The sequence below is a fragment of the Tachysurus vachellii genome, chromosome 26 (assembly GCF_030014155.1).
Source record: "Tachysurus vachellii isolate PV-2020 chromosome 26, HZAU_Pvac_v1, whole genome shotgun sequence".
Classification (NCBI taxonomy): Eukaryota; Metazoa; Chordata; class Actinopteri; order Siluriformes; family Bagridae; genus Tachysurus; species Tachysurus vachellii.
Window position 1 is genome coordinate 7,232,957 of NC_083485.1, and position 24,900 is coordinate 7,257,856.

Consider the following 24,900-nt stretch of genomic DNA (forward strand, 5'->3'; position numbering starts at 1 on the left):
GTGTGAGTCTGTGTGTGTGAGTCTGTGTGTGTGAGTCTGTGTGTGTGAGTCTGTGTGTGTGAGTCTGTGTGTGTGAGTCTGTGTGTGAGTGTGTGTGTCTGTATGCGTCTGTGTGTGTGTGTGTCACTGTGGTGCTGGTCATTTGCACCAAGCCTCACAAGTTCCCCTGAAAGCAGAAACAGAGCTCTGTGATGCTGTGGATTTACAGGAAGACTGATGAGAGTAGAGGACACACTGAAGAGCGCTCACCACAAGGAGAAAATAAAGTGACAGCTCAGGCGCTGTGTGTTCAAATGTTTACCATGAACAGACAGACAGACTGAGCGAGAGAGAGAGACAGACAGAGAGAGAGAGACAGACAGACAGATGCCCATTGTACCTATATAAATATACAACGTGATTGTATGTGTGAGAGTGTGTGTGGGTGTCTGTGTGTGTGTATGTGTAAATGTGTGTGTAAGTGTGTGTGTGTTCCTCGTATGTGAAAACATACTTGGCAATAAAGTGTGTGTGTGTGTGTAAATGTGTGTGTATGTGAGTGTGCGAGTGAGTATGTGACTGTGAGTGTGTGTGTAAATGTGTGTGTAAATGTGTGTTTAAGTGTGTGTGTTCCTCGTATGTGAAAACATACTTGGCAATAAAGACCATTCTGATTTTGCAAGAATTTTGCCTCTAGGCCTTACTTCGAAGACTGGCCTCTACATGTGTGCCAAATTTCATAACTTTCCTACGTATGGTTCTATGGGCTGCCATTGACTTCAATGGCGGAAGAGGAAGAATAATAATAATAAGAAGAAAACTAACGATAACAATAGGTGTCTACGCCCCTTCGGGGCTTGACCCCTAATAAGAAAACTAACGATAACAATAGGTGTCTACGCCCCTTCGGGGCTTGACTCCTAATAATAATAATAATAAGAAGAAAACTAACGATAACAATAGGTGTCTACGCCCCTTCGGGGCTTGACTCCTAATAATAATAATAAGAAGAAGAAAACTAACGATAACAATAGGTGTCTACGCCCCTTCGGGGCTTGACCCCTAATAATAATATAATAATAAGAAAACTAACGATAACAATAGGTGTCTACGCCCCTTCGGGGCTTGACCCCTAATAAGTAGAAGAAAACTAACGATAACAATAGGTGTCTACGCCCCTTTGGGCCTTGACCCCTAATAATAAAAATCCTAACAAAAACAATAGGTTTCCAGCGCTCCGCGCTTGAACTCTAATAATAAATATCCTAACAAAATCAATAGGTTTCCAGCGCTTTGCGCTTGAACCCTAATAATAAAAATCAGAACGAATACAATAGGTTTCCAGCGCTTCGCGCTTGAACCCTAAAAATCCTAACGAATACAATAGGTTTCCAGCGCTTCGCGCTTGAACCCTAATGATAATAATAAAATCCTAACGAATACAATAGGTTTCCAGCGCTTCACGCTTGAACCCTAATGAAACCTTTATCCTGAATGTGCCTATTCAAAATAATGCTGGTATAATTCATAGCTATGTGGGGTTGCAAGAAATCTACACATTGACAAAAAATTTTGGTACCCTTCCATTAAAGAAAGCAAAAACCCACAACAATAATAACAAATAAAAATGTACTTATTATGAAAATCAGATATTGTTTTTGAATTGTTCAACAGCAGCATTTTAAAAACAAACTAATGAAGCTGGCCTGGAGAAAAATGTTAAAAGGCATGTTAAAGGTAAAGGCTATAAGACCATTTCCTAGCAGTTGCACATATTATTCAGAAGTTTGATGTCCATGGGACTGTAGCCAACCTCCTTGGCCACACAAAGAAAATTGATGACAAGGTACATCAGTGTCAGATGCTTAAATTTAGTTTGAGTGTAAGAAAGCTTGGTCTAAGTCACAGGTCCTGGGTCCTCCAACAGGATAATGACCCAAATGACCCAAAACACCCAACAATGGCTAAGAATAAAATATTGGACTATTCTGAAGAAGCCTTCTATGAACCCTGATCTAAATCCTATTGAACATCTGTGTAAAGAGCTGAAAGATGCAGTCTGGAGAAGGCACCCTTCAAACCTGAGAAAGCAGGAGCAGTTTCCTCACAAGGAGTGGGCCAAAATACACACAGAACAAACCCTATTCTTACATCGTTTACAAGTACTCATTTATATTTTAATTTGCACATTTATATTTCAATTTGCACAAATTTATTAATTTATTTTTCCACTGTACATACAACTGTCTATTATTTGTGTGTTCATTTCTTATCATTGCCTATATGTTTACACTGTGGAGCTCCTGTACTAGAAAAAAATCCTCGTATGTGAAAACATACTTGGCAATAAAGACCATTCTGATTCTGAAAATACATGTTTCAATGACAGAGACATCGCTTGATTGCAGTGATTGCTTCAAAAGGTTGTGCAACAAAACATTAATTTCAGGCTACTGTCATTTTTGTCTATGCCAGTTTTATTAGTTTTTTTTTTTTGACTGATCCACAATTCTAAATCAATGTCTGATTTTCATTTGTAAATTTTGAGTACATTCTTATTTATTTCTTTTGTCAGTGACCATTATGGGTTTTTATTTCTTTAAGGGAAGGGTACCAACAATTTTGTCCATGTGTGTATTAGAAATGTGGGATTAAACCTTCATTGATTGCCCTAGAGTTTTTGACTTCAACTGAAATGTACTGCTGATCTTAGAGGTATGTTCAGTGAGGGGCAAAACTAAATTGTTAATGGTTATGGGTGTAATTATTCACATCTGCACCTGTGTTCCTAGCTTCCCCTAGCCATGAATCTTTTATGGTAGTTAGGGCTGCACGATTTAGGGACAATGTCATATTGCGATTATTGAGGTCAATATTGTGATTGCGATATAATAAACAAATGGTATCATGAGTCAACTTGCTTGGTTCTCAAGGAAAATGCACACACAGATTACTGATGATGCTGAAATTTGTATTTCTCAACTCAAACTAGCAACAACAAACAAATGCAAAACGTTTTCAAATTAAAATATTTTTACAAAATAACATCTTTGCATTACTGCAAACAAACTTGTTATTGTCTCAGTAGTATAGCTAAATATAATAAATAGAACAAAGTAAATTCTATGTTCATAAAAATAAGATCTTTTGAACATTCTGTACAAAGAGGGATATTTTACCTGGACGTAACATTTTTGTATAAACTTTCAAAAAGGAATTTGGATATAAATGTGTGGTTCAAACCACTAAAACTGTTGTTGGTCATTTAAAAAAACAAAAACAAAGCAACAAACTGGTACTTCCAAATCCTCTTTCTAAAAAGCTGTACTTGTCACTTGAGAGGTTCTTTGCCAAAAAAACAAGCATATCCACCTTGTCTGGTTTCAGACAGGAGCGATGATTCGATACATTACCACTAGTGCTAAAAGCTCTCTCTGATGCAGAGCTTGTTGCTTGTATGCACAGATATTTCTCTGCTAGTTTGCATAGCCTAGGGAAGTTTATTTTGTGTAACTTCCACCATTTCAGTGGATCTTCTCCATGGTTTACACTTGGCATGTAAATGTAAGCGTTGAGTTCAGTAGCCACTGCTTCTCTAAATTGTACCATGGTATCAAATGTGGTTGATGCTGTTGGTGGTGTTGTGCGTGTGTTTTCCTTGAAGAAACAGGCCAGAGGTTTCTTCTTGGCTTTAGCAGCAGGTGGATTTTCCACATCCAGGCTATCCTTGTCCATCGCTGCATTGCTTGTTTGGGCTACAGGCTGCTGCTGATGAATTTCCTGAAACAAATAAAAAGTGCACATGTTTTAGAAATCTGTTACATAGAATTGTAGTCAGTTAAGTAAATAAGTTTTCACTCACTATCAACTCAGAGATGACTCGGTCCTTTAAGGTCTGGGTCTCTTCTGCAGAGATGTATTGTGTTCGGAACCTTGGATCTAGGAATGTGGGCATGTTTAGCAGGTCCTGCGTGACTTCATATTTCTCGTTGAGGTAGTTCAAAATTTTTGATTTGAGTGATTTAGTCAGGCCAGTGTCCTCTTCCTCTTTAGCCAGCACTGAGGTATTCAAAATATGCAGAGCAGGCTTGACATAAGATATGCTCACATAGCATTCACCTGACAGGGCATCCGTGAAGTCCTGGAGTGGGCTGAGTGCTTTGTTGACAGATTCCAGGACCTCCAGGTCCTGCCATGAGATCAGTAGGTGTCGTACTTTGCGATCTGCAGTGAGAACCTTGGACAAAGCATTTTGCTGCTCCAGGACTCTTGCGATCATTTTCTGAGTAGAACCCCATCGTGTTGAGCAGTCTGTCACCATGGCATGCTCTGGGAGTTTAAGCTCTCTTTGTGCTTCCCTCAAAGCAACTATCTTCTTCCAGCTATGGGAGAAGTGGCCCACAATCTTCCTGCATATCCCAGTAGCCCGGTTAATGCATTGTGCATTATCTTTCAGGGCATTTCCTGTGAGTGATGTTGTTATGGCAACCTGACGCTCCTCACTGAGCCATGCAGAATGCAGCCAATGCCATGCAGCCAATGCCTCTCTCAAGCCCATGGCTATGTTCTCTCCCGTGTGGTCCTCGGGGAAATAGGATGTTTGCAGGCAGCGTCTTTTCAGTTCAAACTCCTCGTCAACAAAGTGCACAGTTAGGCTAATATAGGGTTCAGTTGTTCTGCTTGACCACAGGTCTGTAGTTGTTGAAAAGAACGTCAACGTAGCCATTTCTAGTTGAACCATTTGTTGTAAAGCTCAGGGGTTGCAACTTGAGAGAAATAGTTCCGCGAGGGCAGCTGGTACCTCTTGTCCAGTGTGCGGATCATTTTCTGAAATCCGGCCTTGCTAACGGTGTATATGGGCAACATGTCTCCTGCCAAGCAGTGCGTTATAGAGTTGGTGATTTCTCTATATCTCTGTGAAGACCTTTCATATGGCGCAACACTCTTAAACACATCTGTAAATGTGGTTTGTTTTTTTTGTCTTACAGATTGTTCTTTTTGTTCAGTTGTTTCTTTAATAATCTGGGCTTTTACCTTCATGCATTCATCATATTTTTCTCTGTGCTGTTTCAGGTGCTGATATAAGTTTGTTGTGTTGCCACATGATGTAGCAACTTTATTTTTACAAATTCTGCACAGTACCTCTCTCTGCTCAGTGTCAGATATCTTATAGCCAAAATATCGGCATATAACAGAGGTAGCATTTTTTCTGGCCACCAGTTCAGTGTCCGTCTGCTCGGCATCCATCTTCACCCGTTCCGTGCTGCAAACCGGGAAAAGGTCACGACATGACCATACACGCCACACGTGCCACTGCCTAAACTGAAACTCACTGGGTTTTTTTTTTAATTAGCGGATAGCGGTGTAGTGTATGAAATAAGCAAACAGCTTTCAGAGAGAATGGGTTGTCATGTCCATGGTTATTCAATAGAATTTTATTTCTATAGCACTTTTAACAATGGTCATTGTCACAAAGCAAAGAAAATCTAAAACTTAAATGCATTTTTACAATATAAATAAATTAGCTTATCCCTAATGAGCGTAATAGAGGCAAACTGCCTGGGATGATATTAGGCCTTGCATTTTGGATTATTATTATTAGTACTATGAATAAACTTCACAGTAACCGACACCTGCATCCTCCTTTGTGTTTCTGTTCCAAGCTGCCTTGAACCCACACATGGCTGCATACAATGCAGGGCCCTTGTCAGGGTACGAGAGAACAAATTATGTGCTAGGCTCTTTGACGCCCAGTAAAAGCCTGTCCACTCCTGTAGGGGGGTGGGAGAAGTCTCAATTTCAGCTCATTAATGCCTGGCTCATCTGGCAGATACTGATGACAATCAGTAGCTTCAGTGTCCAATCCATTGCTGTGGTGAAAGCTGACTTTTCCCTTGCAGATGACTTGAATCATGGGGTAAATGCATTAGCATGAATAAATGAGGAATGGAAGCCACATATAATGTTGTACTCAAAAGTTTGCATACCCTGAATGAATTTGTAAAACATTGACATTTATTTTGGAAAATATGACTGATAATGCAACAGATTTTTTTTTATTATTTATTTAAGGATAGTGGTCACATGGATTCATTAATTATCTGACAATAACTGTTTGACTCCATTTTAAAACCTAATGATGAATAAAATCACCTAAAACAACCCTGATCAAAAGTTTACATATCCTTTATGTTTGGCCCATTACAAACATAAAGGTTGACACACAGGTTAAAATGGCTATTAAAGGGAAGTTTCTACACCTCTGACTCATTGTAATTGTAATTAGTGTCTGTTCATAAATGGTGAGTTTCTCTGCTCATGAAGTGATGCACTGACTTGGCTGGATACTGAATATTAATTTGAATTTGTGGTTTATGTTGATGTTGAAAAAACACGATCGATTTTCACTCAAAACTACAGTGGCCGGGAAGTGAAAAACAAATTAACAAATCCAAAAACAAATTAACAAATCTGAAAACAAATTAACAAATCCCAAAACACTAACAAATCCCAAAACAAATGAACAAATCCCAAAACAAATGAACAAATCCAAAAACACATTAACAAATCTGAAAACAAATTAACAAATCCCAAAACAAATTAACAAATCCAAAAAGACATTAACAAATCCCAAAACAAATTAACAAATCTGAAAACAAATTAACAAATCCCAAAACAAATTAACAAATCTGAAAACAAATTAACAAATCCGAAAACACATGAACAAATCCGAAAACACATTAACAAATCCCAAAACAAATTAACAAATCCCAAAACAAATGAACAAATCCGAAAACACATTAACTAATCAGACAACCCAGAAGCGGTTGGTATAGTTTGTGAATGGAAACTTACTATCATCAGACGAGACACCTTTCATTCACCTGTATATCTTTAACGACAGGTGTCTTGTCCAATGATCGGTAAGTTTCCATTCACAAACTATACCTACCGCTTCCGGGTTGTCTGAATCGGTGCACGCAACACATTAACAAATCAGAAAACACATTAACAAATCAGAAAACACATTAACAAATCAGAAAACACATTAACAAATCAGAAAACACAACGACATTTCAGACAACCCGGAAGCGGTTGTTATAGTTTGTGATTGGACAAGACACCTGTCACTCAAGGTATACATGAAGTTCAACAGTCTGCCACAGGGAAAAGTTGGAATGGATGGATGGAATGGATTACTGTGGATTAATTCTGTTATTTTCTTATATTTAAACGGAGAACTTTACACATAAGATTCCATACCTGTATATCTTGAGTGACAGGTGTCTTGTCCAATGATCCGTAAGTTTCCATTCAAAAACGATACACTACCGTTTCTGGGTTGTCTGACTTGTCCTTGTGTTTTCGGATTTGTTAATGTGTTTTCAGATTTGTTAATGTGTATTCTGATTTGTTAATTTGTTTTCGGATTTGTTAATGTGTTTTGGGATTTGTTAATGTGTTTTCGGATTTGTTAATTTGTTTTCGGATTTGTTAATGTGTTTTGGGATTTGTTCATTTGTTTTCGGATTTGTTAATGTGTTTTGCACTTCTCGGCCACCGTACAAAACACCCCCACCGCCGAGATTAACACAAGGGAAATACGAAATACAATATGGCAGTGTGCTCTGACAAAACCAAAGAGCTTGTTTCCAAAAGAGGCGCTGTTTCTTCAATCGTATGGAAATGGTGCGGGTTCACAACTTGAGACGTTGAACAAGCCAAAGCACGCTGTCAAATTTGTATGAAGTTTGTGGCAACTAAAGGAAGCAGCATGACTAATTTATTCCAGAACCTCAAACAGAACCACGTTGTTGAATGAGGCGATGAGAGCTAAAAAAGGAGAGCATCGGCCCTAAAACACCAGCTAAAAAGTGGGTAAAAATAGCGGACACATTTTCCCCCTGTATTAATGGAAAGACATTACTGATGCTGTGGCGCATTACATCGCTAAAGACATTCTGCCCATATACACAGTTGAAAAGCCTGGATTTATTCATATGCTCAAAATAATCGACCCCCGATATGAGCTTCCAAGCTGAAAGTATTTTTCAGAAGTTGCACTCCCTAAGTTATACAACGCTACACATGAAAAGATTGAAAAGCAGCTGGAGAATATGTCGTTTTACTCCATCATTTGAGACCTTTGGTCCAGTCGGAACATGCAGCTCTATTTGAGTTTGACGGCACATTTCATTACATAACAGACGACTGGATTCTGCAAAGTTTCTGCCTCAAGAGAGCTTATTGTGGTTATCGCTCAAGGTCTGAAAGATGCGTTAGCTTCATGTAAACTTGGGGAAGACAGGCATGTCTGCATGACAACAGACAGTGGCACCAACATGAATAAAGCTCTGAAACTAAACGAGAGGACCAACCTCCAGTGTTTTGAACACAACCTGCATAACGCCATCGGTGAGTTTCTAAATGACAATGCACTTTTATTTTGTTGTTGTTTTGTTATTTATAGATTACTGAAGCCATAATCAACATTATTCATTTAAATATTATTTTTTTATAATAAAATAATTTATCAAATATTTTTATAGTATATATCTTCTATAATTTGTTAATCAAATACATTCACATTAATTCCACACATGTAAGCAAAATAGCACACATAATGTGTGAATATAGTCCATGTGAAGCACTGATTTATTTATTATTCTTTATTCATACAAAAAGTGGTGTGAAGGATCGTGTTGAATGTGTTATTGGGATTTGCAAAATGGTTGTTTGTGCTTTTTCCTTTAGTTGGAAAAAAAGAGGAGATTTAGCTAAAGCACAGAGCTCGGACAGCCCACTCGTCAGCTTATCACAGAGATCCCAACATGGTGGGGTTTAAGTCAAAAAATGATACAAAGTGTCTTGGAACAAGAGAAAGCCATTGCACAGTCCTGGGGTCAGATTAAAAAAGCAGACATCTTGTGCCCACGTGGCAAGACATAGATATGTTGGAGTCTGTGAACAAAGCCATAAAACCAGTGCAAGCTTTTACTGATGCAGAAGATTGTGTGAGCGTTTTGTGCATCAAACCTGTGCTCCATGTGTTCAAAAGCAGTCTCTTCAACCAGAGGAGGAAGATACTGAGCTCACAAAAAAAACAAAAACATGCTGACTTAACTCAGTGACAAATACAGTAATCCTGTTACCGATGAACTGTTGGACATGGCCTCACTCATAGACCCTAAGTTCCGCACAGCTTATATTGAGATTGACAAGATTGAAATTAAGAAAAGAGCCATCACAGAGCTGCTACCCACTGAAAAACGCACATCACCACCTGGGTCATTTGTACTGCTGCACCAAGAAGAAGCTCAGCTTGAGCTGAAGAAAAAAAATGCTAGGAAGCTTTTTCACATAGAAAGTGGCACCTTCTCCACAGTCAGAGGCAGACAAAATTGAAACGGAGATGACGTCCTACTTGTCCCCAGATACAGACAAGGACACTGATCCACTTTAGTGGTGGAAGCAACATGAGGCAAACTTTCAAAGGTTTAGTAAACTGGCCAAGAAGTACCTCTCTATTCCTGCTACAAGTGCCCCATCAGAGAGGGTCTTTAGCATAGGTGAGGGCATTGTAACATGCCACAGGGCATGTCTCAAGTCTGATGCAGTGGACAGGCTTGTGTTCCTTGCTAAAAACATGTAAAATGCTGTCTGGCACCTGTTTGATTTTACTTAGCATGAAGGCTGCATGAACTGGTTTACAAAATTGTTTTTCTTCAGGGATTTTTTCTTTTCCAGGAGACAACTATTTATTTTATAAAAAGTGATTTAAGTCTGCAGTTTGCATTTTACAAATCCCTCATATTGTTATATTACTTTATTTTGCTAGAATAAACAGAACTTGTAAAGACTGGTTTTCACTTTATTAATTCACCAAAAAATTTTTGTTGTATTGATTATTGTTTTTCTAAAATAAAAAGACAACTTGTTAGCGTTTGCACTTTTAGTCCAAATAAGCATTTCATATGTTTGGTTACATTGTTTTTGTTCAAATAAAAAAAAAAATCTATCCTAGAGTCTCTGGTGTTTTTATTCATTTTATTTAAATAATTGTTTTAAAATCAAAAATCAAATTTTGCCTCAAAATCAGAGATTTGATTTATAGGACATATCGCCCAGTTCTAGTCAGTATTATTCAAACTCTGATGAAGAGGTGGAAAATAAGAGGTTCTGTTGATACTAAGCCACTTCTGCCAGAAAACCTGTTCGGGACACAAACAAATTCGGTGTTTCATGGTGCTTCATGGGATAGTCAAAGTTTTGGATTTTTTTTTTAACCCAACCCTGATTTAGACTTCTCCAAAATGTTGGCCCTTGACCTGGTTGGAGAGCTCCTTGGTCTTCATTGTGCTGCATGTTGCAATGCAACAAAATAGGAAAGAGGCAAAGAGATGAATTCCAATGTAAGGCACTGTATAATGGCACGTTTTTCTAGCAATGACTCTTTATGACGGTTTATGAATGGAGAGCAAAGCTGCAGAATGTGAGTGGGAATTAGATTAATGAATGTTCTGTGTTGTTGTGATCCATGGTATGAATGAAAAGGAGAGCAACAAGGGATAGAGACAGAGAGAACCAGCATGGAGCCACATGTGTGCATTCATGTGTTTATATTTCTAAAATAAAACCCCTGAAATTTAAAAGAAAAAGAATAAAGAACTTTGGTGTTATTCCAATTCTGCCTCCAGCTTCTTCATTTCGGACCCGAATCTGTGTTACACTCATTTAAATCCTTTATTGTGTCCCATGACATTGAATATTGAGACTTAAAATAGTGTTATGGTAAGTGAATTTGTGTTATTTGCACTGGGAGTGTGCGCTCTCCTTTAATCCCATCCTTTGCACACAAATGGACAGGGATTTGTTAACCTACATCATGAAGATCTTCAGGACCACAGAAAATTTCTTCTGACTGTAGTTGTGTGTCATGACAAGATTGTGTGACAGAGTAAGTGCAGCAAAATTAAATATGCAATTAAAAAGCAGGTGAATAAATGTTAGTCCTTTCCTTTACATTTTACCACTGACTGCATACATTTTGTCTCACATTTCAGCCATTTGCTGTTTTGCACAATACTTTACATTATCTCAGGGACCTGCTGCTATAACACTGTGTTCATTCTAATATTACTGCACACACAATATTATTTGAACCTACAGTATTTACACTGGTCAGCACTGTTTCTGCTTATTGTCTTTTATGTATTGTCTTTTTTTGTTTGCATTGTCTTTTGTCCTGCTCTGTCTTGTTTGTCTTGTCCTGTTTGCACTTTATGTGGCTAAGACTTATTAACTAAGTCCTAAGTCTTTGCTTTTATATAGCACCATGGTCCTGGAGAAACGTCTCATTTCACTGTGTACTGCAACAGCTATATATGGTTGAAATGACAATAAAAGCGACTTGACTTGACTTGACTTGGTGTTAAATCTATTCAATTCAATTCAAGTTTATTTGTATAGCACTTTTTACAAATGACATTGTCTCAAAGCAGCTTTACAGAACATAAACATAGAACAGAAGGTAAACATAAGGAATAATATAAAGAATTAATATAACAAAAAAAATCAAGATTATTATATTTATATATATATATATATATATATATATTAGTTCACAATGTGTAGGTATTTATCCCCAATGAGCAAGTCTGAGGTGACTCAGGCAGCAGTGGCAAGGAAAAACTCACTTAAATTGGTAAAGGAAGAAACCTTGAGAGGAACCAGACTCAAGGGGGAACCCATCCTCATATGGGTGACACTGGAGGGTGTGATTACAAATATACATTCAAACAACTGTTGTATTGGTGTAAGGATCACATGGAGTTCAGATCTCCTCTTTAGTATCACAGAGTCCAGCTGGAGCTGGTAGATCTGTAGATGTCTCAGGATTCTTACAGAGTCGGCATCATCTCAGTGGAGGTCCGAAATCTTCATCGCACCGATCGGAGCTGGTACAATGTCTAGATGGCTCGGGATGGGTAGAAAGAGAGAAGCAGTGTAGAGGGATTAACATATCTGCTGTTCATAAAAAATGTGCAAGTCTAATGTAATAGTGCACAATATTATGGGATGTATTATGTGTATGCCTGACTAAAGAGATTTTAATCTGCATTTGAACTGGGAAAGTGTGTCTGAGCTCCGAACGCTGTCAGGAAGACTGTTCCAAAGTTTGGGAGCTATATAAGAGAATGCTCTACAACCTTTAGTGGACTTAGATATTCTGAGAACTACCAGGCGTCCTGAGCTTTGTGATCTGAGATAGTGCGAAGGATTGTAATGTGTTAGAAGACTGGTTAGATACATGGGAGCTAAACCATTAAGAGCCTTGTATGTAAGTAGCAGCAGCTTGTAATCAATTCTAAACTTAACAGGTAGCCAGCGTAGAGATGATAAAATTGGGGTTTTTACTTTCTTGTCCTAGTGAGAACTCTGGCAGCTGCATTTTGGTCTAATTGTAGCCTATTTATTAAAGATGCATATCTTAAATCTAATCTAAATCTAATTATAAATCTAATATCTTTAATGATCCACATTGCTTAGTGTGTGACCTGGAGCCATGAGGTCTCAGACCAGACTCTATCGTGATTGATTGATTTTATTTATTTATTATTTGCTGTTTACTCCTTAAGAACCTAGTCAGAATTATTTGTCTCATCACTTTTTTAAATGCTTTTAAAAACCATTTTACTTTTTGTTTGAAATATTGAAAAAGTGAAAATCTGTGTTGATCACTTTGTTCCAATTACCAAAATTGATAAAAAAAATTTTTTTTTTTAAATGCAGGGAAGTCTTACAAAAGGGCACACTGGTCTATTCATTCATTCTTTTTCTTCTCAAAGGTTGCACAAACCACAGATGGAATGGATGCTGACTTATGGAAGGATGGACTGTTTAAATCAAAGGTGACGCGCTACCTTTGCTTCACTAGGGTCTTCTCCAAGGAAAATGTAAGTAATGTGCTTTTTCTGTTTAATTTATAATGCTTTATAATTTGATGTGTTGCAATTTGGTTTGACTTTTTGGTATGAATTGCAATTGAAAATACACATTAAAAATATTCATGCAGGCGGCAGTTTAGGAAGCCAAACACCTTCTGTCCACAGCCTGTAGGGACAGAGAACAGAAACCACTGAAGGCGACAACTATAACTTGAGCTAATTGTCCTCTATGCAGTCCCCTCCTTATTGATTTATTTATTTGAAATACACTGACAACATTTGGGTGTATGTTCAAATCGTGAATGGGGCGATAGATGAGAATTTTAGTTTTAATAATGGTAAGTTGGAGTTGCCAGAAGGTTTTTTGTAAAGCATTTCTTTGTTGATCTCATGCATTTACCAAGTTTCAGAGTATGTACCCTTTAATTGGTTTAGGTAGCACCTCTTTGAATTGTGAAAACACAGCAGACTCTGCCATTTTGGACAGTGAAGTCCCTGTAACACATCAACTGGTCGTCCACCTTTTGTAAGAATCCAACTTCTATGACCATAAAGGACATGAAAAGAGAGGCCAAAATTTTCGGTGGACTCTTGTTTCTCTGTTTTTAAGTCTTTTAATGGCAGACAATTGAACACAATTGATATTTGTTTCTGTATAATATGCATTCGGGTATTATACATGCTCTAGGGAGCTCTGTGTGGATGATGATTACATCTCCATCCGGAAGCCCCACCTATACTGCTGCTGGAGCTCTTAATAGTTCCTTACCACCTTAGAGGGCCCCTTTAGCATCTAATGTAACAAAGATGCTGGTGGGCCTTCCTCAACAGGGTGTTAATGTAGGTAACTCAGTGATTAAGATGTTGGACTATTAAGTGTATAAATGAGATAAATACAGTGGCAAGAAAAAGTATGTGAACCTTTTAGAATTTCATGGTTTTCTAAATAGATTTGTCATAAAATGTGATCTGATCTTCATCTAAGTCAAGGGTATTGACAAACATAATGTGTTTGTAAAAATAATTACACATAAAATTCTGATCTTTCATGTCTTTATTGAACACACTCATTCAACATTCAAAATGACAGTGGAAAAAGTAAGTGAACCCTTAGAATTAATAACTGGTTGGACACATACACACACAAGTTTTTCTGAAGCAATTTTGTTGTGGACTTGCTCCGGCGTTTTGGGTCGTTTTCCTGTTGCATCACCCACCTTCTACACAGTTTCAGCTGACGTACACACATTCTCACATTATCATGAAGAATTGTCTGATATACTTGGGAATTCATCTTTCCCTCAATGATTGCAAGCTGGCCAGGCCCTGATGCCGGCCCAAATCAAGATGTTTCCTACACCATACTTTACAGTTGGGATGATGTTTTCATGATGATATGCCGTGCCCTTTTTACGCCAGATGTAACGCTGTGTTTTTTTTCCCAAATAGTTCAATCTTAGTTTCATCAGTCCACAAAACATTTTGCCAATACCGCTGTGGAGTGTCAATGTGCTCTTTTGCAAACTTCAGGTGTGCAGCAATGTACTTTTTAGTAAGCAGTGGCTTCCTTTGTGGTGTCCTGCCGTGGATACCCTGCTTCAGTGTTTTACTTATTGTAGACTCATGAACAGAGATGTTAGCAAGTTCCAATGATGCCTTCAAATCTTTGGCTGTCATTTGGGGTTGTTTCTTTACCACATTGATCAGTCTTTGTTGTGCTCTTGGTGTCAGGACTTGGCACCCACCTCTTGGTAAAGTAGCAACAGTCCCAAAGCATTGTAGATTGTTTGCCTAACTGTAGACTAGTGAATTTTAAAGTCTTTGAAATAACTTTGTAACCCTTTTCAACTTTATGTAAATCAACAATTCTTGATCGTAGGTCCTCCGAAAGCTCTTTTTGGCGAGGCATGGCTCACTTAAGCGTGTTCTTCTTGTGCAGAGCAAACTCCAAAAATATGAGGGGTTTTAATCAGTCAAAGTAGCTGTAGTCCACACCTCCAAAAGTATTATCTTAACAAGACCCCAGGTGTGCTAAAACCTGACTCCAATTAACTTTTTTGAGGTCACAATACTTTTTCTTGCCACTGTAAATGTAAGTTGTTCAGGGTGACTGCACCACTATGTGAACACCAAGGTTTCAGAAACTACCCACTCTTCAGTTGATATTAAGAGGGTAGATTCGGATAAGAAGAAAAACCTTTGAACAACACTTAACAAATCCAACCCCAGGCTTCCCCTAATTTGTCTCCTTCTATGACAAGAAGATTGAAAAACTCTTTCTTTTTCTACACTGACTTTCTCGACATACACCTACACAAGAAGGATTCCCCTTCTCTTGACTGGCACATTTTTCAACCCGAAAAAGGATTAATTTCACTAATTTCATATGCTTTATCAAAGTTATCAGACTTATGAAATCTCCAATTAGCCAGAAATTGAAACAGTAATCAACCTGGAGATAAATTATCTTACGAGTATTATAGGGATGTGACTTGATTCTTAACCCACAAAATAAGTCAATTGTCTATCTTTTTTAACACTGCACATTACCTTCACATTTCAAGCAGATAATGATTTAAAAGTTTCAGATTAGCTTTGACAAGCCAGCATACGGTGGCCGGGAAGTGCAAAACACATTAACAAATCCGAAAACAAATTAACAAATCCGAAAACAAATTAAAAAATCCCAAAACACATTAACAAATCCCAAAACAAATGAACAAATCCCAAAACAAATGGACAAATCCCAAAACACATTAACAAATCCCAAAACAAATGAACAAATCAGAAAACAAATGAACAAATCCCAAAACACATTAACAAATCCCAAAACACATTAACAAATCCCAAAACAAATTAACAAATCCCAAAACACATTAACAAATCCGAAAACAAATGAACAAATCCCAAAAACACATTAACAAATCCGAAAACAAATTAACAAATCCCAAAACACATTAACAAATCCCAAAACAAATTAACAAATCCGAAAACACATTAACAAGTCAGACAACCCGGAAGAGGTTGGTATAGTTTGTGAATGGAAACTTACCATCATCGGACGAGACACCTTTCATTCACCTTTATATCTTTAATATCTTTATATCTTTAATGACAGTCGTCTTGTCCAATGATCCAATGCTTCCGGGTTGTCTGAATCGGTGCATGAAACACATTAACAAATCAGAAAACAAATTAAAAAATCAGAAAACACAACGACATTTCAGACAACCCGGAAGCGGTTGGTATAGTTTGTGATTGGACAAGACACCTGTCACTCAAAGTATACATGAAGTTCAACAGTCTGCCGCAGGGAAAAGTTGGAATGGATGGATGGAATGGATTACTGTGGATTAATTCTGTTATTTTCTTGAACGGAGAACTTTATTTAAACGGAGAACTTTACACATTACACATAAGATTCCATACCTGTATATCTTGAGTGACAGGTGTCTTGTCCAATGATCGGTAAGTTTCCATTCAAAAACGATACACTACCGTTTCTGGGTTGTCGGATTTGTTAATGTGTTTTAGCATTTGTTAATGTGTTTTCTGATTTGTTAATGTGTTTTCTGATTTGTTAATTTGTTTTTTGATTTGTTAATGTGTTTTGGGATTTGTTAATTTGTTTTGGGATTTGTTAATGTGTTTTCTGATTTGTTAATGTGTTTTCGGATTTGTTAATATGTTTTCGGATTTGTTAATTTGTTAATGTGTTTTTTGATTTGTTACTGTGTTTTCTGATTTGTTAATTTGTTTTCGGATTTGTTAATGTGTTTTCGGATTTGTTAATGTGTTTTGCACTTCCCGGCCACCGTAGCTTTACCTATCTAGTTATTTATCTTCTGAGGACAAACATTTCTAAACTCTACACCTCTTAGACTCTTCTAACTACATTGATCAAACTTAAGAAAAACATTCAATCTGTGACTTCATGTCCTATAATTTTTCTAACTGAGTGGAATGTTTTCCTGAAAGTGGCCAAACTTTCTGACTTTTTTCATTGAGCTTTCAAGCTATTTACACCAAACTCAGCAGACTCTTTCATAAGGTTAAAGTCCTTCATAAGGTTTGTTGCCTTGCAGTAACCGGTTAGAAATGTAATTGTTACAAAACCCATCTGCTTCAGACTGTTCTAGTTAAGTAATGCCCCTTTTCCACCGAGGCAATTTGAGTGCTGGTTCGGAGCCATAGCCTAATATAGAACCAGTTCTTTCTTTTTTCTTAAGTAGCACCAAAACGTTGCTGGTCTAGACTTAAGAACCGCTTCTGTCAGGGGCTGTGGGCGGGGCTACTGTTAGCTACTGTGTACGTTTGATAACGTACTTTAAGTATACTAATGTTTAATACACTTTTACTTTACCGCAATATGATCAATTATAAACACACATGATAGTAGGTAGCTACATGCTAAGGCTAACTTTTTTCTGTGTTAATGATAAAGTTATGTACTTTCTCGATTACAACCTCCTTTTATACAAATTACATGGAGCTGCCCGTACAAGCTGGATTCGCCGTGTTTGGATGCCAATGTAGGTTCACAAAGCCATGAGCATTAACAGTTAAGCAACATCCGCCATTGTTGTTGTGTGTTTGCCGCTGCTGCGCTAACGTAGCTGTGTAGCGTGACACGTATACAGTGACGTCAGACTCGGCTCTGTGATGGCTCTCTAACCGATGGAAAGGCAAACCGGTTCTTAGAAGATTTGCCAGTGGAACCAACTTTCAACCAGCACCAGTGCTAGCTCTGAACCAGCACCCGGTTCTTTTTGGTGGAAAAGGGGTAAAAGTGTGCGGCTTCATTTGTAATTAAACCCCTCACCAGAAAAATATCATATGAGCATATTTGATGTGTTATATTTTTACACTGGCTTGTTATTTAATTTGACATGAGACATTTTTCATATTTGACATTTTACTTAGACAACTTGCAAGTGTGAGACACAGACATATTTAGAGGATAATTAATGCTTCATGTTGTAACCTCTTAAATTCTAAGCTTGTATTCAGTCTGTTATAAGACTTTACAAAATGTAACAATCTTACTTTTATTAAACTCAATAATTTTGTAATAAATGTTAAAAAATGCCTTACTGATGTTTGCTAACTTAGAGCTTTAATAATGAGAGGAATCTCTGCACTAGTTTATTTGCTTTATCTCAGATAACATAATGAAATATAATGCTAATTGTGCTTGAAATAGTGACTGCATGAAACTATCGCACAAACAGTGGCTCCAGTGGTGTGATTTGTTGAGTGTGTATGTGCAGCTTTGACAAGCAGAAGCCACACCAGTGTCTACTAAAAGCCAAGAACAACTGATTAAACAGGTGGAATCTGGTGTGGTGTTACCGCTGGTGTAGGGCTTTATTATCTCAATGTTATCATCCTTTTAATATTTTTTAAAAATATAATGATTTACACTCTAATGCACAACAATACTGAGTTGCAAATAGTATCTGTCAATATTTATAAAAACCAATAGCATATAACTACTACTTAACTACTATTTATATTATTTTTAACACTTAATATTACCAATAAATGCTGTACATCATTAAACTTTAATAAATATAAAGAATAATAAAGTTAACAAATGGTAAACTTATACCTGTAAACAGGGCTTGATACTGTGGATAGTGGTTTTCCAAAATGATAAGAATAACTAATCCTACTCAACCAGCTCTGAGCAGGCCTCGAACCAACGTAGGTCCGGTACTTGAGACGGGTGCCTTAATGATGATGCTGAACATCTGTCGTTAGAAAAAAATCTTTTTCAAAGTCAGATTTAGTTACACTAGTCACCAAGCATTTCAACAATTTTTGTTTTTGGGAAACTATTTTATATGACTAAGAGCTTCACATTTTAAATTATTAAGTAAAAAAAATTTTATTTTTTATTAATCTTATTAATCTTATTAAATATTAATTTTATTAATCTATTTGAATAACAGGTACACGGACTATTTAACCACATTTGAGAAAGTTTCAAGTATATAAATATTGTACAGCAACTACTGTGTGTGTGTGTATGTATATACAGCATGTGTGTGTACAGTATGTGTGTGTTTATATATATATATATGTTTATAATGCAATATTTCATTAAGTAAATTGTGCAAAATCTGAAGCTGTCCAAATACTTTCTGAACCTACTGTACAATAGATACAAATATGCATGTTTGTGTCATTTTAAACTATTTGAATGTTTTTAGAGACATTCTAGGATAGTTTAAATGTAGGCTACTATAGGTTGGTGAGTAATCGTCATTGGAGCATTACATTGATTTGTAATTTATATAACAATGGAGAAGATTATTAAAATAAGCACCACATTTAACCAAGACATGACAAAGCATATTTTTGTAGCTTCAATGTACAGTAGCAGTCGATGAACACATGCTCTGCATGTATCTGTACTCTCTATATTACCCATCAACTGTTGAGTCACTATAGAACACCTTCCTTTTCATTTATAATTTATCTGGCTGGAGTGTCAATAAGCCATTGACCCTCGGCAATACCGCTACCCTATTCCTCATGATCTGTGCATGTTGTATGCATCTTTGCACAGAGTCATTTAGGAAATGTGCTGGTGGACATGAAGCTAATTGACATTAAAGATACACTGCCTGTTGGCTTTATCCCGATTCAAGAGACCGTGGACACACGTAAGCACTCCTCTTCTTTTGTTCTTGTAGGTAATATATTTTTTGTAACAAAGCTGACAATTGATTTTCATACATTTAGCAGTATTATGTTTATTTGCATAAATTAATTAACAACTATAAACTCAAAATGCAGACTTATAGCTTTAATTTCAAGGGGATATATATCCAAGTAGGATGAATGGTGATTTGCAGGAATTGTAGCAAAGTATTATTTTTATTATACAAAATACCACTGAAAGAGAGAATTTCTTCAGTTAACAAATACATGTTGTAACTTGTAAAGCCCATGTTTGCAGATTTGCACCATTTTTTCAAAATCTACCCAATGCAAAATAAAAGTGTTAAGGAATCAGTTCATTAGTCCTAACCTATGCTTTTAATTATAATGCTACTTCTGTTCCTATCTTTTTCTTATTTTCTTCAGAGGAGCCAGCTTTCAGGAAACGAAGGCTGTGTATTAAGTTTATCCCCAGAGACTCCACTGAGGCTGCAATTTGTGACATTCGCATCCTGGGACGCTCCAAACAGGCCCCACCACAGTATACATTCATAGGGTTAGTGTTCATAAAGACCTGCAGTCTGATGAATAATTCCCAACTGAACACATATATTTTATGGCCATTGTTATGCTTTATTTACTTATCTATGTACTCTTTTTAATCATAATGACATGCTTTACAAAACTGAATATGTAACTCAAATTTTAATGTCAGGAGACCCACAAAAATCAGTCACATTATGTTTACTATACATTAGTGTATACACTAAGAAGTCTATACACTTCTGTTAAAATGTTTTGTAATGAGGATGATTATAAATCTTAGGTAAATAATGTTGGATGTTTTTCCGCAAAGTTTCCAACCATTTTTCACTAGAATTTTGAGATTTTAAGTGAAATATGGAAAAAGTATTTATATGACTTTTATATGAGTGAAGTCGAGAGCAGGAAGCCGGTAAGTTAAAAATCATAAAGCTGTGTTAATATTCTGCTGTGGAACTGTCTCATTTTTTTTTGTCTTGGCTCATGGGCAGGCCACAAGCAAAGCAGTCTTATCAGTTTAGGGATGATTCTATCAGTGACCCATTTGGAATCCCAGATAATAAACCTTCATCCACCAAATTGAGAATTCTTTGTGTGGCTTACTCAGATTAGTGTGCAAGATGGCAGCCAAAGTGTTGTGGCATCTGTACCTGTATCTGTGATTGTTTTTTTTTTGTTGTTTGGTGATCCAGTTCAGATTTAATATTCTAAGGACATGCATCTTAATATCAGAACTGTACTTGGTGTACTACCCCAAGCACAATAAATGTCTTTTGACTGACATCAGTTTACTGCTTCATTGAGACTTGGCTGAACAGCACAATTCCAGAAACTATAGTGGAATTACAAGGATTTCTATACAGTGACTCAAGGCATTGTCTTTTTAATAAGAAAAATTAAGGAGATATGTGCCTCTATGTTAATTAAGTCTGGTGCAAAGGCATATGACAAAAATATGAGCTATCAAGAATTGCATCTTGAATTAGTTTCTGTCAGTAAAACTGTACCCCCTCAAAATCATCACCTGCTTCTCCAACAACAAACCTTGGTTCAAATTTGAAGCTCAAGAATATGGACAGTAGAATTGGGAGTATTGGGAGGCTAAAACACAGTTTTGGGTAATCTAAGAGTAGCCCAACAATACTTCATTAAGTTGAATCAACCACATTCTGCAAATGATTCTTCCTCGTATTGATGATCCCTCCCTGTACTCTTAACCTCCCATCTTCCAAAACTAAATGTTGTCTACTGTAGATTTGAGTGAGAGATGACCCAGTAGGTGCCTAAATTCAAAACGTTATGTGTGGCGGACACCTAACACTGCACACCACCCTGAACACACCATCCCCACCATGAAACATGGTCATGGCAGCATCATGTTGTGGGGATGCTTTTCTTCAGCAGGGACTGGGAAGCTGGTCAGAGTTGATGGGAAGATAGATGGAGCCAAATACAGGGCAGTAGATGAAAACCTGTTAGTCTTCCAGCAAGACAATGACCCAAAACATACAGCCAGAGCTACAATGGAGTGGTTTAGAACAAAGCATATTCATGTGTTAGGTCTGGACTTTGACTGTGCCATTCTAAATCCAATTGAGAATCTGTAGTGAGACTTTGAGAAATCGCTGTTCACAGACGCTCACCATCCAATCTGACTGAGCTTGAGCTATTTTTCAAAGAAGAATGGGCAAATATTTCACTCTCTAGATGTGCAAAGCTACATATATATATATATATATATATATATATATATATATATATATATATATATATATATATATACATACACACACACACACACACACACACACACACACACACACAGAGTGATACCTCGAGATACGAGTGCTTTGACATACGAATTTTTTGAGATACGAGCTGTGATTCAACCAGATTTTTGTCTTGAATACGAACAAATTTTTGAGATATGATTATCCGAGCCGCCGCCGCCGAAACAAAGATCCCAACAACCACGTGTGCTTTGTTTCCCCCGCCTCAGCTTCTCGCGTCTCACTCGGTTAGTGTTTGTGTACAGTAGCTAGCTTTGTTAACACTTGTGTAAAGCTGTGCTCGTATTTTGTGCTTTTATTTTGCATACAGTACAACTTTATCGCATTTAAAACCATGGATTCATTAATTAAGTTCATTAATTTTAATGAAGTTAAGTTCCATTTAAGTGTAAAGTAGCATTAAGAGTGTACAGTAGCGAGTAAGTGAACGAAAGTGAAAGTATAATTCCTCCTAACTCCTCCGCCTGTTTACTCCTCCCTCAACCTCTGTGCGCATCTTCCGTTAGCTCAAGTCGTCTGATCTCCAAGGTAAATAATACATTTTATAGTAAAAACTGTTTTTTTTAACATTCTCTTTTATTACTGTATGCTTTTATACAATATTTGTCATTTATAAATACAGGTACTGTACATTTTTCATATTCAAAACATAAACAAAACAACTAGAGTGGAATTTTGCGAGCTGGAACGGATTAATGGGATTTCAATTAATTTAAATGGGGGAAATTGCTTTGAGATACGAGCAATTTGAGATTGCTCGTATCTCGAATTAAACTCGTATCTCGAGGTATTACTGTGTATGTGTGTGTGTGTGTGTATGTATATATATATATATATATATATATATATATATATATATATATATATATATATATATATATATATATATATACATACACACACATGCACACACACACATTCATACATGCATATATATACAGTCATGTGAAAAAATTATTACGCCCCGTGAAAGCCTGAGGTTAAACATATGGGTATTTGATCTTCATTCTAACAATATTGAAAGACTCAAGTAAAATAGCCAAAGAAAATTCTTTTTTAATGTTTGGTAAAATGTAATTTAAAAAATATAATTTCTTGTAAAGAAAACGTTACTACACCCTGACATTTATTTGTACTTAAAATGAATAGAATTACCTACATGTGTATCATTGTTACAGAGCATTTTGAAGGAGGCTTGCCTTATTTAAACCTCAGATATTTAGTTTGGTTAGCTCTTATTTGTTGAAGTGAGATGTATCACCATGGGGAGATCCGAAGAGCTCTCTGAGGCCTTCAGAAAGAAGATGAATCTGTTAAGGGATATAAAAAGATCTCAAATGAATTTGGAATCAGCCATTCCTCTGTCTGTAAATCATTTATAATCATTTAAAACAACCGACAACATGGCCCAGTCAGGCCATCCAAGCAAATTCAACCCAAGAGCAGACTGCAAGATGCTTAAACAAGTCTCCAAAAACTGGACTTACAGCAAGCGTTTGCTACAGTTGAGGCCAAAGTGCATGAATATACAATCAGACATAGACTGCACAACTTTATTATGGGAGGTGTGCAAAGAGGAAACCTTTGTCATCTAAGAAAAACATCAGGGCAAGACTGAAGCTTGCAAAACACCACAATGGTAGAGACTTCTGGAATAATGTGCTTTGGACAGATGAGCCACAAATGTAATTATTAATGTAAACCAAATACAGCATTTCAGCAAAAGAACCTTATACCAACTGTGAAACATGGAGGTGAAAGTGTTCTGCTTTGGGGATGCTTTGCTGCATCATTACCTGACCAGCTCATTATCATAGAATCCACTAGGAATCCTACATTGTATCAAAAGGTGCTTGAGGAACATGTGAGAACATATGTCAAGAAATTGAAGCTGAAAAAGAGCTGGACCTTGCAACATGACAATGATTCAAAACATACCAGTAAATCCACAAAGGATTCACTGAAAAATAAAAAAACTGGAATGAAATCTGGAATGGCTAAGTCAAAGCCTAGATCTAAATCTGATTGAGACCCTGTCGGGTGATTTGAAACGAACTGTGCATGCAAGAAATTCCTAAAGTATCACACAGCTGAAAGAATTCTGCATTGAAGAGTAGGAGAAACTTTCTTCAAGTCAATGTCAGAAACTGGTAGATGACTGCAAGGAATTTCAGCCAAAGGGGAATACAATAGCTTAGGCATAGGGTGTCCTAACTTTTTCTTCTGTTGAAATACTTATTTTTGTTGATATAAATAGATTTATGTCAATATAGTTGAAATGAAAGTTGTAATTCTGATTTATAATCCCATATTATTTATTTATTTATTTATTTATTTATCTTCACCCAAACATTTCAAATGTATACCAAAAACTTTAGTTCATTACGATATCTATAAAGGGGATTGATGTTCAAAGGAGAATAATAGGATCCTTAAAACCCTTGTGCAATAATAAATTGTCATTTTAAGCAAATCATGCACAATATGTGAAATGCTTCACTCAAGTCCAATAATATTTAGATTTAAACTATACATAATGAGGCATGTGGTGTTTAACTCGCCTCATTGAACCTGAACAAAGAAGTGTCCCATAACTGTAATTTTTACTTAAAATAAAGAACATAGCTATTAAGTAACAAATCTATCCAGTATTTTTAAATAGGAGAGGAGTGTTGGATGATAGATGAGAAAATCAAATCACGCATTGCTTATGGCACCATTAATTGTTGGCTGTTGTTTATACATTTCTAATCTAACTGAGCATATCCCCACAGAGAGCTGAACAACATGGGGATCTGGTACCGAATGGGGAAGGTGCCTAGAACTCAAGACTGCTCTCCCACAGCTACCACAACGAGCATACAAACAGTCACCAACTCTACTTCAGTTCCTGTACTGCCCAAGTATGTGTGCCTGACCAAACTGTGTTAATATACACAAAAATGTAATATTTGTTTGAGCATCAGAGTGTG

At 36.8% G+C, this 24,900-nt stretch overlaps 1 protein-coding gene across 2 annotated transcripts in view; it reads left to right on the forward strand.

The window, feature by feature from the left end:
- mvb12ba (multivesicular body subunit 12Ba) overlaps window positions 1-24,900 on the forward strand; it is a 61,307-nt gene that overhangs the window by 25,062 nt on the left and 11,345 nt on the right. For both annotated transcript variants that reach the window (XM_060862756.1, XM_060862757.1), the window contains 4 exons: window positions 12,828-12,935; window positions 19,501-19,597; window positions 20,022-20,151; window positions 24,703-24,831. In XM_060862756.1, coding sequence (XP_060718739.1) covers window positions 12,828-12,935; window positions 19,501-19,597; window positions 20,022-20,151; window positions 24,703-24,831 — 464 coding nt within the window. The remainder of the gene's footprint in view (window positions 1-12,827; window positions 12,936-19,500; window positions 19,598-20,021; window positions 20,152-24,702; window positions 24,832-24,900) is intronic.